The following is a 15168-nucleotide window of genomic DNA, read 5'->3' on the forward strand; positions in this document are numbered from 1 at the left end:
CTCCTCGCAGCTTTGAGAGGCTTGCTGCCACCCCCGCCCTATCTTCCTTGTTGTCTTGCCCAGAGAGTGGTGGAGGGCAGTCCCCAGCTGCTGGGGCTGTAGGAGCCTGGGGCCTCGGCTCTCAATTTGCTGCTGTTTTGAGGGGCCGGCTCTGTGAGCCCTGCCAGCCTCCTGCTGAAGGTGCCGTCGGCTTAGGGTAGGGCCAGTCACCTGCCCTCCAGGCCAGGAAAGCAAGGGAGGCCCTGCCATGGTCCACTGCGCCCGCATTCTGTGGGGGTTATCTACAACCAGACCTGGGCCCGTCTGGCCACACCTTAGAAACTATTTATTCAGAGGCATGTCCCTGGGTCCCCCTGAAAAGCTCGTGGGGCTTGCGGTCCTGGAAGATATTTTTGGCTAGCTGCTTGAGCTGGTGTACAAAGGAGTGGGTGTTATTTTATTGCTGTAATATTGTATGATACTTCCACTGTATAATAATGTCATCTACTGTAAATGTACCATGGTTTTATTAACAATAAACACTCATTAGCAGTGACGTTGGCTTTGTGACCCCTGCTACGGGATGGCTCTGAGCTCAGAGCTGGGAGGTCTTGGGGCTGCCTGTCTGTGCTGTGACCACCCTTCCCTCCCCCTCCCAGGACCTGGCCTGAGTGGCCAGGAGCTTGAGCCCCCTCGATTTTCCCTCCTGTGATGTGGGCGGAACCTTCCCACCCACCCAGCCACTGGGCACAACCACCGTACAGAGACAGAGGGTGGTAGGTCTGGATTCGGACCTGGGTGCAGCTCTTTTAAAACACCCCCTTCCCGGGGTGGGCTGGTCATTCCCAAGGTCGGGTCAACCAGGGTGGCCAAGGTTGTGATGGGAAGCACAGAGACCACGGGAGGGCGGCCCACAGCACCCACCCCCACCTGTGCTCAGTGTCTGCCCTTGAAGCGGCCTCGGGTGTCTGTCCAGCCTCCCCACAAGCCCCCCAGCCCCGCAGAACACACACAGCTGGTCCTCAATTTGAAGCAAGGCCTGGTCACACGCCAGCTCTGGCCCACAAGAGGGGTGCAGTCGGTTCCTGTTAGGGGGTGGGTGGTGGGGGTGTGAACAGGATGTGTAGCGCCAGGCCCATGAGCCCTCGTGCGGTAGGAAGGCACTTGGAAATGCACATGCGACACTGACAAGAAGCACATCATGTTCCTCCAGGGGCTGGGACTGGAGTGGAGGTGGCCTCTGGAGGCTGGGCGCACTCCTCCTCCCCTCCCAGGAGCCTCCAGGTGCCGGGGCTGCATACAGCTCACACCCGACTGCACTCTGTCCTCACCAGAGGCCATGGTTCACGGAGCTGGTGTCTGGGCAGCATCTTCATGGCAGGCCCCTCCTGAGGCAGACTGTGCCAGAGGGCCCCAGGCCACCACCACCAGGCTGTCCCCGTGGGCTGTCTGGTCTCCTGATGCACCTCTGCCTGTCACCATTTCCTCCGGACCCCAGCCCCCACCCCACCACGGCAGGACCAGGGAAGCAGGAAGCCACAGGCTCCCACCACACCCCTCTGCAGGACCAGCTCAGATTCCAGGCCCCCTTCTCCTGTCCCCGGACTGAAACCCCCAGTCCAAGCTGGAGGCTCTGAGGCCTCAGACAACTGTGGTTCCCAAGTGACAGCCACGGATCTCCCCTACTGCCCCATGTCCCAACTCCTGGTCACTTGGGGCCAGATGAGGGGTGAGGGCAGGCACAGCCCGTGGGTCCGGGGGAGGGCAGCCACTCGGGAACCAGCCCGTCCAGCCTGTCAGCCCCTCTCCCGCTGACAGCCATCACCACCCATGATAATTCCTGCCGAGAGCACCATGCCTTCCAGATGTCACGGTCTGGGGCCCAGATGGTGAGGCTGTGGGAGGCAGGGCTCACAGGTCTGAAGGAAAACTCAAGGTCACAACCACAAGGCACAGGCCTGACAGCATACTCTACCAGCAAGGGCCCTGGCGGGACATGGCCATCACTGGGAGACCAGGCCTGATCCGGCCAGGCTCTCCATCCAGGCAGGACTCTTCCCACTGACCACAGCTCCAGACATGCCAGAGCTTGGTGCTCCCATCAGTCCTGCAAGTGTCCCAAAGCCTGACGCATGGTGGCCACGGCAGGCGGGGCAGCCTCCACAAACTCTGCACCTGGATGCAGATCACAGCCGGCTGCAAGAGCTCTGGGGCCAGACACTGCCTCGCCATGGGAGAGGCATCTGGACAACCCCCAGAATACCGCATGGTCTTGACCACCCAAGATGTGGACTAGCTTGTGGCCACACTCCCCTGGGAAAGGCTGTGGCCTCACGCCTTGGGCAAGCTCTCCCAGACCCAGCAGAAGGCCAAAGGCAGGCGCTGCCAGTCCCGGCACGCGGGCCTACAGGGTCCCACAGCACACCCAGTCCCAGGGAGGCCCGGCGGCCATGCAGCGCCTCAGGTCCAGATGCACCCCGTCCCTCCCTGTTAGCCCGTGAGATGTCCATGAGCCGATGACAGATCAGGGTTGTGGAGAGGCATGGCATGGATGCCATGAAAACAAGACCACAGAATGTGACGCCACGAGCCACAGGAAGCGGCGCCCGCTGGAGACGAGCACAGCACTCTCAGCCCCGCCACTGCCAGGCCTGCCCCTGCCCTTGCCCCTGAGCAACACCCCCAAAGTGGGCTGGCAGTCAAGGTCCACTGAGGACAAGGAGACAACTTCCACACGCGCGAAGTCCAGGGCCCCGCAGGCACCATCTTTAGGGTGTTATTTATTACCAAAAGGCTCTCCCCTCACCTCTCCACTGCTAGCCAAGGCCCTGCTGCACCCTTCCCGCTGCAGGACACAGCCGGCCCTGAGGATCCAGCTGAAGGCTCGGCTTCTCTGGGGCCCTGAGGGGCCAGGACTGCAGGGCCAGGCGTGGGGGGGCCCTACCGTCTGACTGCAAGCTCCTGCTCCAGGCCCAGGCGCCAGAACACCCATGGGACGAGCCGGCCCAGCAGAAGGCCATATCCCAGGGCCTGGCTCCCACGCACACAGAACTGTGACCTCACGGGCCAAGGGGGCCAGTGGTGCCTGAGGCCACTCTGCACTGAGTTCTAAGCAGGTCGTGTGGGATGACTGTCGGCCAGGGGACCCAGGCTGAAGTCCCACCAACTCTGGGTCTGTGGGGCCCTGCCACCATGACAGTCCAGCTGCCCAGCCCGCAGCAGGCAGGAAAGCTGTCTCCTCACAGGAGGGCCACGACCCCACTACTTCTTCCGCTTCAGCTTTGCGTCTTTTTTGCTCTTCGCATCTCTGCTCCTCTTCACCTTCTTGCGCTGCTTGGGGTCCTGCTTGGCTTCCAACGTCCTTTTCTTGTCGCTAGACGAGAAAGTCAGGAGTGGAAGAGTCAACCACACAGAGCCACCCCTCCCCAGCGGTGCCCACCCTACCTGGGCCTTCACCCCTGAGCCGGGTGCTCTGCAGGGCACTACATTTGCCCCCAAGACCTCGAGAGACCAGCGGTGGTAAGATGTCCCTCCTACCTCCCTCATCACAAGCGACCCCAGATATCAAATGCATCATCCCAGGGACCCCCGAGACTGTCCTGACGCCAAATGTGAGTCTCAAGGAAAGCCTGCAGTTCCTGTTCCAGAATGAGCAAGAGACCCACCATGGCTTGGTCATGCCCTGAAGCCACGGGCTCCTCCCTGACAGACCAGAGGGGATCCCTTGGCCACGCCGCCTTCCTCTGGAAGCCCACCCAGGTTAAGCTCTACCCACAAGGCAGGTGGGAGCAGCCCACAGTCTACACAGCGGGCAGGATGTGTAGAAACAGCAGGCTCTCCTCACGAAACTGACAGCAGAGTGACTTTCACAACAAAAAACCATAACGAGCCAATTACTGTTCGCCGTGAATCACTACGCATTTTAAAAATTCCTCCATCTTCACTTCCGCTGAGGGGCAATTCGATGGGAATAACCAACGCACACTAAAGTCTCAGGAGACGCGAGTGATTTTTAAGCTGTGTGGGAGCTCTGAGGCCCACACCTCCAAGACCCACTGGCTCAGGGGAAGGACTGTGAGCGGCGGTGGCCACAGGCGGGTCTGTCTCTGGACTGGCTTGCGCCAGCTGGGTGCTTCCTGGGGCCGCGACCCCTTAGACCTTGGCCACCTCACTAACAGCCACAGTGGGACGACAGCTCTCAGGTGCCGTCCTGGGCGCAGACCCACACGTGCACCCAGGCCCACCGAGCGTGGCCATCCATGGCAGCTACCAGACAGGCCCAGGCAGGGATCCCGCCTGGCCCACAGGTGACGCGCCACAAAAGGACGTGACCAGGACCCTGTTGGAGCAAGACTCCACTGCCACAAGCCCCTGCGGCCGGGGCACACAGGCCAGTCTTGGGCCTCACCTCTTCAGACTGATGACGGAGGCGTTCTGCCCAGCTCGGCTCAGAACCTCGTCCCACTCGTCGTCATCCCCGCGGATCGCGTACCTGGAGGGGCAAACACGCGTCAGCGCCTCCTTGCAGCCGAGGGACTGCTGGGAGAAAACGCTTCCTGACAACAGCCGGGCCGATCTGTGTCAGGGGAACACAGGCTCCAAGGAGCGGGGCACCATGCCTGCTGGCCGCCAGCGAGGACCGGCCTGCCCGGCCTCCCATGTGATTCCTGTCACCCACTCCTGCTGCAGGCACTGCCCACGAGCCATGACCTGTGCACCTCTCTCCTGCCCAGCCTGCTCACACTAAGTTCTGGCAAGTCTAGGGTTTTTTTGAGTTGTGGGCTCACTGTCCCCAGGCTGGAGCATAGCCTCGACCTCCTGGGCTCAGGCGATCCTCCTGCCTAGCTGCCGAGCAACTGGGGCTACAGACATGCGCCACCAAGCTCGGCTAGTTTTTATTTTTATTGCAGAGATGAAGTCTGGCTATGTGGTTGGTCTCGAGCTCCTGGCCTCAGCAATCCTTCCACCTCAGCTTCCCAAAGTGCTGAATTACAGGCACGAGCCACCATGCCTGGCCCAAGTCAAGGTTTTGACACTGCAAAGGTAGAGCTGACCCCTGACCAGGGATCCTGCCACCTCCATCCCATGTGCAGAACAGCTCCAAAACTTGTGACCTGGTCACGGGACTGCAGGTCACAGCGGCTCAGGGGCCACATTAATGAGGGGGAACCACAGCTGAAGCTCCAGGGAGCAAGGACTCAAGAGCGCAGGGGTGTGTGCCTGTTTGTTTTAGGCAAGAGAACCTGTTCTTCAAAGTCACATGCAAAAACCCGACACAGTCAAGCAATCAAGTCCACACTCCTCTGGTCGCCCCCGCTCCTGGAAGGACCTGGGCAGTGGACACAGAGCTCCAGGGTCCACAGAGCTCGGTTTGAAAGTCGAGGAGGCAGCAGGACCCAGACAGCCAGTGAGGAGGCCGGCAGGGAGGGAGAAGTGCCCGGACAGCCCCAGGTCTAGGAGGGCAAGTCCCAGGAGATGTGCGGAGGCAGACAGGTGGGGTCCGACACCTGGCGCCGAGCGGGCCTTACTGAGCAAGGTCCAGGTCCTGCAGTCTGCTCACTTCCCTCTTGTGCCGCTCCTGAAACTCCTTGGCGGCTTCATCCTGCAGTCAAGCACCATGGAGGCCCGGGGGCGGGAGGCAAATGGAAAACAGTGAGGGGACCCCGCGGAGAGGGCCTCTGCCTCCCTCCAGCTTGCTCCCAACCCGCCCTCACTACCTCGGCACACTCATGGGGCGCAACACACTTTCATAAGGTCATCCAAGGAGAAACACGACCCCTACAACCACAGATGCCCGGTTCCGGCAGCGCACGCGCACACGCACACGCACACATACGTGCACAAATACAGTGGGAGACCTGCTGCGGCCGTGAGCAACGCGCCAGGCAGGGCCACAGAGCGCAGAACCTGGGCAGCCCATGGTGTGCCCCCACTGTGAACCCCAGGACGCAGCCAGGTGGAGGCTGCCTCCAAGCAGGAGCCTGCTCTGTGCTCCAGTCAGTGGGGGGCCAGGGAGGGGCCGGCATGGGGACTCCCAGGCCCGCAGCAGGGACCCACCAGGTCGTCACTCAGGGTTTTCAGCGCGGGCTCCATGGCCACCTCCCTCACGGCTGCCATCTGCTCCTCGACAGCCCGCTCCTGGACCTCGCTGAACAGCTATAAAGACAAGGCGGAGGGTGACCGAGCTGCAGGGCTGCCTCTCGCGACCATGTGCTGAGTCAGAGACCAATATCACAAGGGTGTGACAAGGCCAAGGGGACAGCCAACACCCAAGTGGCGCCTGGAGACACAGGACTTCTCAGAGACCTATCGCCCTGAAGTGTGTGTGTGCGCGTGCACTATATGATTCAAGTCCTTGGAGGGTGTCTGTCTGTGTGGACGGGAGGGCCACGCCCCACCACCCAGGTCAGGCAGGCCTGGTTACCTTCACGACCTTGCGGATGACGCGGTTGAACAGCCCCATCAGCTGGCCTGAGGGCAGCTCGATCTCCGTCTCCAGCTGGTCCACCGACTTGTGCTGCAGGCCGATGCCCAAGAGCAGAGCCTGAGGACAGAAGATCTGCTGGTGGCGCCTAGGACAGGCCTTCCCCAGGAGACCCAGCCGCTCTCATGAACCAGCCGCTCTCATGAACCAGCCGCTGGGTGCAGTGGCAGACGGCACCTGCCCTTCAGCCCCCAGAGACATGCCCTCCTGACATCCCTGACAGGCCATCCTGACAAACACCTGCTCCCCGCGACAACACAAGTCTGCGCTTTCCTGAACCTCTGTGAGGCAAAGCTGACATCAAGGCTGGGGTGGGCAGAAGACGGGTAGCCACGCCCCACAGCCTGCTCTGACCCGCTGTGGCAGGGCCCTTACCTGGCACCCTACAGGACAAGGAGGCCGCTGCCCACCTGTCAGACCTGCCAGGAGGGCACAGAATGCCACCGAACACCCCGCCCGCGCCCACCCCAGCAGCCCAGGGCTCTTCCCGCACACGGGCTGGGCCACCTACTGACTGGGCGGCTGATAGGGCCAGGTCCCCCAGCTGGTGAAGGAAGTACATGCGGGCAATGGCCGGAACCAAGTCCATGACAAGATGGTAGTCCACCATGTTCCGTGAGTACATCTCTAGGCGCTTCAGGTCGTAGGGCAGGAAGAGGGCATCCAGCTCTGCCCGGGTCAGGGCTGTCCGAGACAGAATCCGACAAGCCAGGTCAGCCTGGTGCCCTGGGGGGCTCTTGTGATGGACACACAGCACACATAATGGCCTGGGAGAGCGCCTGCACAAGGCACCAGACAAGCCTGGCCCTGACTGACGCAGTCCTGCCTGCACCCATCACCCCGTGCCTACACAAGGGGCAGCTCCAAGCCATGGGGCGAGGCAGCTGGTATATGACCAGGGCTCAGAAGCCCCCCAACACCTGGGACCAAGGACAGGCTGGTGCCCCACGCTGGGGGAGCACAACACCCTTTCTGCCGCATTACGTCCTCAGCCTCACAGGAAGCAGGTTGGTTCTTCCAGCTCAAGGAACAGATTTCAACATCAGAACATAATTGGTACCAGGCGCAGTGGCTCACACTGAACTTTGGGAGGCCGAGACAAGAAGACTGCTTGAGTCCTGGAATTTTTGAGACCAGCCTAGGCAACTAGGTGAGAATTTCGTCTCTACAGTAAGTCAAAAAATTAGCCAGGTGTGGTGGTGAGTGCCTATAGTTCTGGCTACTTGGAAGGCTGAGGCAGAAGGATCGCCTGAGCCCAACAGGTCGAGGCTGCAGTGGCCATGGGCATGCCACTGCACTCCAGCCTGGATGACAGAGTGAGACTCCTACTCAAAATAAAACAAAACTGGCCAAAAAACGGACACACGCTCATGCATGCACAAATGCGTGTATATACACACACTTATGTGTGCAACAGGCAACAAAAACTCCCAGCTGTTACCTCTCACAATCCCTCACATTTTTTTTTAATATTTTAAATTTTTAAAAATTTTTTTGCATTTTAAATATCCAGGCAGAATTTACGTGCCCAGAACACTGGACGTGTTGCTGGACAGAGGGCAGGTAGTGCATTCTCATTAGACATTGCAAGGGAGGAAACGCAGCCTTTAAGGCCAAGTGTGTCCCTCCTGCAGGGTCCCAGGGTCTAGGTGGGGTTCCCCAAGAAGCTGCAGGAACAACTCAGACACCTCTGAGGTCAAGTTACGCCTCCAGAGTCTGGTGCAAAAAGGAATGCCAGCCTGGCACACAGCAGGACACGGCCAAGCCTCCAGCCCCACTGCCTGCCGCACCCCTGCCCACTCACCTGGCTGCGCTGGCCTCCCGGTGCTCCTGTTCTGGATGACGTTCAGGGCCAGGGCAGGGGAGAATGAGCGGAACTGGAAGGACAGCAGAGCCAGGAAGCGCCGCCGGAAGTCTGCGGGAGCTCGCGGAGTGAGAGGCCTGGGCTCTGGCCTATGCCTCACAGCCACACCCCCTCCCGCTCCCCTGTACCTTTCCAGAAGGCCGCCAGCCAGGCTCCCTGGTCAGCCGCGTCCCCGTCAGCCAGGGTCTTCAGCATGACACACGAGTGCTCTCCGGTCAGGTCGTTCTGGGAACATGTGCTCAGCTGGTACCGGGCAGCCCCTCTGTGGACACGCCCACACAAGTCTGCAGCCGCACAGCCCTTCCCCAGCCGCTGGACAGAGGGGCCGCCTCGGCCCTCGAGTCCCCCAGGCCCTGCTGCCTGTGCCTTCCAAGTCACACTGGGACATAGGGCAGCTGATTCTGACCCTGCCACACACCCCACCCCACGTCCTGGCCTGGCAGCACAGCCCCAGCTTCTTCTGAGCCAAGACGGTGACACTGAGGCCACAAGCTTCTATGCTTTCACCACATAACAAAGCCTACATCATCAAGGCTGTGGGCCCAGAGAGCGAACACAGCCCCAGCCCTATGCCGTGGGCTGCACTGGACTTCCTAGGCTGCACTCCCCGTCATGGACGGCCAAATTTACGGCCTGGCCTTGATCCAAAGCACTGAGGACCAACTTGCCACCCCTGATGCTTCCTGCCCACATGGAGGCCACCATGCCATGGCCCCCCAGTCCCACCGTCTTGCAGGCACGGGACACTGCCTCGGATGCTGGCTTTCTGCACTATCCTCCACTCCTGGGAAACAGAGGCCCTGGAGGGCATCCCCACCCTCAACACTACCTTCTGTACCCAACCGGCGCTGCAGTGAGGGAGAGGCTTCTCTGCAAAGCCCAGGCCCCTCCCTCAGGCCTGCACTCCAGCCCTCAGCCTCACAGTCCACCGCACGCCGTACCATCCTGCCCCACACACAAGCAACTGCCCAGCCCCCGAGTCTCTCAACCCGGCTTCAAGGACCTCTGTCCACACTGCACATCCTCACCCCCACCGCTCCATCCCCAATCCTCCCCAACCCTCTCCAGCCCCCCACCCCACCCATCCAACTCGTAACACAGGCCTCATCATTCGGGCCTGCACCACCGACCTCTCCTAACCCCCGGCTTCCTGGCTCACAGGACACGTCCGTGCCCGCCCGTCCTGCCCCCATGCTCCTCAACCAAGCAGGCCCCAGCAGCAGAAGAGTGCAGGGAAGAGAGCATGCGGGCCTCCAAGGGTGAGGTGGCGGTGTCTGTCCAAACACACCTCCCCAGAGGCTCAGGATGCCTGCTCGGGGCACAGCAGTGGGAGGCACCAGGCTGTGTGAGGACAGGTCTGCCACCGGGAGCAATGGAAACCGGAGCACCCCCCCACCGACGGCCTCGCTCACCGGTGTCTGTCTCAGGTACACAGGAACAAAGCCAGCCCGTTTCCAGAACCTGCAGAGACGCAGGGGGCAGGTGTCTGTGCGAGCCCTCGGGTGCGGATGGGCAGGGCGGGCAGGGAACAGGGCTTACTTGAGCAGCCTGGGCGTCAGGCCGTAGCACACGCCGAGGTAGTCCAGGTGCTCAGCCGGCCTCTCACCCAGCTTGAGGAGCAAGGGGGGCAGGTCCCGGCGGGGAGTGATGGCCTCTTCCAACAGGCTGACGGCCTGCGGGACAGCGGGAGGACAGGCGCCCAGTGGGGGCTGGTCAGGGACCCTGCAGCAGGTTCCGCCCCCGCCGTGTCGGGTACCGCCAAGCCAGCCACACGCCACACCAGGCTCTGCACTAAACAAGGCTGGAGCGTGTCTCAGTGTTCAGAACGGGAACGCTGCGGCATCAAGGGCCGTTCCCGTGGCAATGCATTCTTATTGGCCCCCACGAGGGAGGAAACGCCCCACACGCATGCCCTGAATGCCGCAGCCCAGTCCAGGAGGCCACAGAGAGAGGAGCCACGTGAAGTCCGGGTTGTGTGACTGGACAGCTCCAGGAAGGGCAAGCCTCTGAGCGTGAACTTAAATGGAAATCACTCCTGTGGGCCGCCTATGGGCCTCCCGCGACAGCCGTGCAGGTGGGAGGCCATCGCAGCAGCAGCCCCACCTGTCTGGCTCGACGGAGGGACGAGCGAGCAGTGGTCCCAAGCTCAGCCTGCCGCACAAGTGCCGGGGGACCCCAGATTAGCAGGCCCCGCCCGGAGTCTCCGGCCCAGCACTCGAAGCAGGCTCAAGAATGTGCACATTTAGGCTGGGCTCATGCCTGCAGTCCCAGCACTTAGAGAGGCTGAGGCAGGAAGATCGCTAAAGTTCAGGAATCTGAGACCAGCCCGGGCAACATAGCAAGATCCTATCTCTATAAGGAAAAAAAAAAAATCAAAAAATGAGCCGAGCATCGTGGTGTACACCGATAGTCCCGGTTTCTTGGGAGGCCAACATGGGAGGCCTCCTGAGCCCCAAGGTCACGGCTGTGGTAAGCCGTGACTGTGCCACTGCCCTCCAGCCTGGGCAACAGAGAGAGAGGCCGACTCAAAGAACCATGTGGAACGAGCTTCCAGCGCTGCAGTTCACCTGAGGACCTCAAGCATCTGGCTGGAGGAGACAGGTCTCCCTGGGCCTCCCCGGGACCCAGAGAAGTGCCCTCCCAGATTCAGACAGCCACAGTGGCCCGAGGCCCGAGGCCACTCACCTCGCCACTCACGGTGTGAATCTCCGGTGCCGGCTCGAGGGCCTTCTCCTCTAGACACGGGAATCTGCCCTCGAAGTACATCTGCAGCAGCTGCAGGGCTCGGCTGCCATAGCCCATCTGGAGCAGGGGGAGACAGGCAGGGTCAGCCAGCCTGTGCTGCCTGGGGCTCAGGGCCAGCCGGAGCTCAGGGAACGTGGTGAGAGCCAGGAACCACTCCCCGAGGTCCAAGCTGACGCGGAGACCAACGGCAGCGTGGCCCGAGCCCTCCCACGAGCCCGGCTCACCCAGGGCAAGGACACGGCTGACCTTGCCTCCAGACCCGCAGCCCACAGAGCCTGCCGCCCCCCAGTGCCCCGGAAGGACATGTCCACAGCTCACTCCTTGATGGGATTGTCTAGACACAGAAGGGACTGTGAAAGCAGACCCGAGCCTAGTATCCTCACCACCACAAGGGAAGCCAGCAGGCAACGCCGTCTCCCGTCCACCCGCGCACCCAGTGCCCGGGCTGCACTCGCCAGAGCAGGGGCGGGCCTACTACCTGACCAGTTTCCATACCAGCTTCTTTTTGTTTCTTTGAATTGGAGTCTCTCCCTGCCACCCAGGTTGGAGTGCGGTGGCACAATCACAGCTCACCACAGCCTCAACCGTCTGGGCTCAGGCAATCCTCCTGCCTCAGCCTCCCGAGTAACTGGGACAACAGGTGCATACCAGCACGCCAGGACAATGTTTTTATATTTTCAAGAGACAAGGTCTTGTCATATTGCCCACGCTGGCCTCAAACTCCTGGATTCAGGCCATCCTCCTGCTTCAGCCTCCCAAAGTGCTGGGCTTACAGTGTGAGGCATCACACCCGGCCTTAACCAGCTTCTTATTCCACAACCAAATGCACCAGCCTAGAGAGCTTCCAGCAACATGGCTGCAGCCCCAATGGCACCCGCGTCCCAAGGCCCGCAGACCGATAGTTACCCCTTGGTAATCCGGGTGGACAGCAATGCGCACAACCCTCCCACCAGAGAGGCCGCCAAAGTCTGGATCCTGGAACTGTGGAGACACAAGCCGGTGATTCAGTCACGCCAGCACCCTCAACACACGCCATGCTCCACACTGCCGGGTGCGCCCTCGCATGCAGGGCAAGCCGTCACCTGCTCCGACACCGTCCATGGAATCAGGTCTCCTGAAGCCTTCTTGCCCCGGGACAGGCTGTTCAAGATGGACTGGCGGGAAAGTTCCCCCTCCAGGCACACCTGTGGGGAAGCGGCGGCGGGGACAAAAGCCCCTGCAGCGTCACAGCAGAACACGGGCTGCTGTCGTCAGCCAGGCCAACCACTCCAGCCGCATTTGGGCTCCTGAAGCCCTGGGTTCCCAGGTAGACAGCGGGCATCCTCCTGACCACCAAGAAGACGGCACAACGGGAGGGGGCAGCATGCGTGCTGTGCATGTGGGACACCAGTCGGGACAAAGCTGCCATGTGGCTCTGTGCAGGGCAGTGCGAGCTCGCACTCAAGGGTCTCACAGGTGCATGCTGAGACTGTGAGGACACGTGCACAACGTGTGGACACACCTGTGTGTGCTCTGACCCACGAGGGCACGTGAACAAATCATGTGGACCAGGGGTCTGACCTACCCCCGCCACAGAAGCGGAAGGGGCACATCCAGACCCCACATGGATGAAAAGGAAAGATGGCACACGCCAGGTGGATAAAGTCTCTCCCGTGTTGGCTTCAACGTGCTTTGAAATCAGGACAGGCAGCACACAGGCTGAAGAGCCACGTGGCGGGAGCTGCAGGTACCAGGGGCTGACCCTGCCCCTCGACCTGTGCCGGGATTCCGGCCTCCACCTTGGCCGCCCCAGCCATGTGGCTCCAGCCAGGGTACCACGGTGCCCCTCCCTGCACGCCGCAACGTGTCCACCCTGCCCGCCACGGGGAGGCTTCTGCTCACACCTGGACGACAGCCAGCACCTCGGGAAGTGCGTTCTGGGTGGGCGGCACAGGGGGCAGCAGGCAGAAGAGGTGGTGGGCAGGGGCATCGGAGAGCATCTGGAGGTCGTTGGGAGAGTTCTATGGGGACACGCAAGGGTCAGTGAGAAGCCCCCCACCCCACTCGAGCCCAATCCAGGTGCCGGGTGGCTGGAGGCCTGCCCCCCAGGCCAAGCACAAAGCACCTCCCAGTACCCAGCAGGCCTGAGCGCCTTCGTCAGGGCGCGGCAGGACTCAGCCTTGAAGGCCACAGACAGCTTCGTCACAGCAGGGAATGGGCTTGTTCTAGACAGAAGGGTTGCTTCAGGAGCTGCTGTCACCACTTTGAATGTCGAGTCTCCAGCCTCTGGTAAAGGCCAGTCATAACAACGCCACCAGGAGCATCCACAAGGTCTCCTTTCCAGCCCACCCTGCCGTCTAAGACTGCAGCTATCCTGAACCCGTGGACATGCCACTTGCTAGAAACAGCCATGAGGTACAAAGCTGGTCTCATGCCCCGGCTGATGAGACACACAAGGACCCTCAAGAAACGAGCCACTGTTGCCCTCTTGACCTCGGGGGCTGCGTGCCCAATCCCTCTCTGCATGAGGGGACATGTGGGAACAAACATGGCACAGCGGGACACTCGGCACCAGAGCTACCCGGGAACAGGAAAGGCAAAGCCTCGTAAAGGGCCGGCCAGGCGCTGAGATCCCTGGGAGTCCACCAGGGCTGGTGCAGCTACCTTGTAGTGAGAAGCCACGTAGAGGGCCATGAGGCGCTGGAGGAACACCTCGGAGGCCTTGTGGTAGCAGAAAAGGGTGTCTCTGTGAACGTAGTAGCTGCGTCTGGAGTTAAGGGACAAGCCCAACTGAGAGAGCCTGACACAGCACGCATGCCACTCCGGAAGGCAGGTAAGCCTCCCTGGTTGGAGAAGGGGGAGGAGTCCCCGACAGAAACAAACAAGGGGAGGGAGAAGAGAACAGGACCCCGAGATGATGCGCGTTCCGTTCCCTGCCCCTAAGCTTCTCATCCCTCCGCCCGCAGGCACCGCAGCTCGGAGGATACAGCTCACAGGCCTCAGGCAGGGGGCAGCCTGAGACCATCCGGGTGATGCTGAGGCAGTCCAGGCACAGTAGGTCGTTGAGCCACTGCTCCACGGCGTCCCCGGTGGCGTAGCGGATGGACTCCTGCAGGGAGACCTCGTGCAGCGTGCGCACTGGCCCCGCAATCACACACACACACAAGGCAAGGCACAGAGTGAACAAACACATGTTGTCCGGAAGGGCAAGAGGAACGCTGCCCTCACGGCTGTCGTGCTGTCATGTGTCGGAGGCACACGGCCCCAGAGGGGAAGCGGGTACAGTGACAGCAGCTTGCTGACGCCGGCGCCGAAGGCTGTCCCAAGGCGGTGCAGCCCTGCCCCAAGCCAGGGACAAGCCAGGACCCAGCCCCAAAGGCCCACTCCAGGCCCCATCAGCCATCAGACCACGCTCCTTGGGGAAAAGCCACCCCCTCTCAGAGATGCAGTCTTTCAGCCTGACGAGGAAGGGCTACGCTGCCGTGGCGTGACGGGGGAAGCCGAGGGACCAGCTGTGTCCGGTTCTGAGTACCTGATGCCAGCCGGGCCGTCATCGTGGCCTTGTTCTCTGCAGTGGTGCTGGCCTGGCTCTGGGCACTCTGTTGACGGAGCTGCTGGATGAGCTTGAGGGACAGTGACCGGCCAGTGCCCTCGTAGCTGGGAGCAAAGGCAGAGGCATGAGTTTCCACCCACACTCCTGCAGGGGACAGGCCCTCCCCCTGCCTGCAGAAACACCTGGCCCCGCTCCTGTGCAGTCCAGCGCCGCCTGTCGCCACCCGCATGCAGCCAGGCATGGGCCTCCTTGGAGGGAGATCCTCCCACACACGTTACAGATGGTGATGTGAACCAAAAGCGTAAGGGCTGAACACAGAGCCAGCGAAGCCTTGAGCACAGGCACACTGGCCAGCTGAGTGAAACGCAACAGGTATACGGTCGACTGACAGGAGCTGGCTTTAAAGGAACACAAAGAGATGAACCAGGGAAACTTTCAGCTTGGAAGATCCAGATAGAAAAACTGACCACTTGCCAGGCTCGGTGGCTGAGCCTGTAATCCCGCGCCTTTGGGAGGCTGAGGTGAGTGGATTGCCTGAGCCCGTGGGTTCAAGATCCGCCTGGG

The 15168-nt window shown here is 61.4% G+C and overlaps 1 protein-coding gene across 1 annotated transcript in view; it reads right to left on the reverse strand.

Annotated features, from left to right (window-relative positions):
• Window positions 1-2719: 2719 nt before the first annotated feature.
• Window positions 2720-15168, reverse strand: part of NAT10 (N-acetyltransferase 10) — a 28342-nt gene continuing 15893 nt past the window's right edge. The window contains exons 12-28 of the mRNA XM_008048803.1: window positions 14584-14708; window positions 14039-14189; window positions 13716-13812; window positions 12956-13072; window positions 12155-12256; window positions 11979-12053; window positions 11013-11129; window positions 9867-10000; window positions 9740-9788; window positions 8456-8552; window positions 8268-8378; window positions 6975-7147; window positions 6404-6523; window positions 6037-6135; window positions 5508-5581; window positions 4388-4471; window positions 2720-3352 (exon numbers count right to left, since the gene is read on the reverse strand). Coding sequence (XP_008046994.1) covers window positions 3241-3352; window positions 4388-4471; window positions 5508-5581; window positions 6037-6135; window positions 6404-6523; window positions 6975-7147; window positions 8268-8378; window positions 8456-8552; window positions 9740-9788; window positions 9867-10000; window positions 11013-11129; window positions 11979-12053; window positions 12155-12256; window positions 12956-13072; window positions 13716-13812; window positions 14039-14189; window positions 14584-14708 — 1837 coding nt within the window. The 3' untranslated portion in view covers window positions 2720-3240. The remainder of the gene's footprint in view (window positions 3353-4387; window positions 4472-5507; window positions 5582-6036; window positions 6136-6403; window positions 6524-6974; window positions 7148-8267; window positions 8379-8455; window positions 8553-9739; window positions 9789-9866; window positions 10001-11012; window positions 11130-11978; window positions 12054-12154; window positions 12257-12955; window positions 13073-13715; window positions 13813-14038; window positions 14190-14583; window positions 14709-15168) is intronic.

The sequence above is a fragment of the Carlito syrichta genome, unplaced genomic scaffold (assembly GCF_000164805.1).
Source record: "Carlito syrichta isolate Samal-C Ts95f unplaced genomic scaffold, Tarsius_syrichta-2.0.1 Scaffold126784, whole genome shotgun sequence".
In the NCBI taxonomy this organism is placed as follows: domain Eukaryota; kingdom Metazoa; phylum Chordata; class Mammalia; order Primates; family Tarsiidae; genus Carlito; species Carlito syrichta.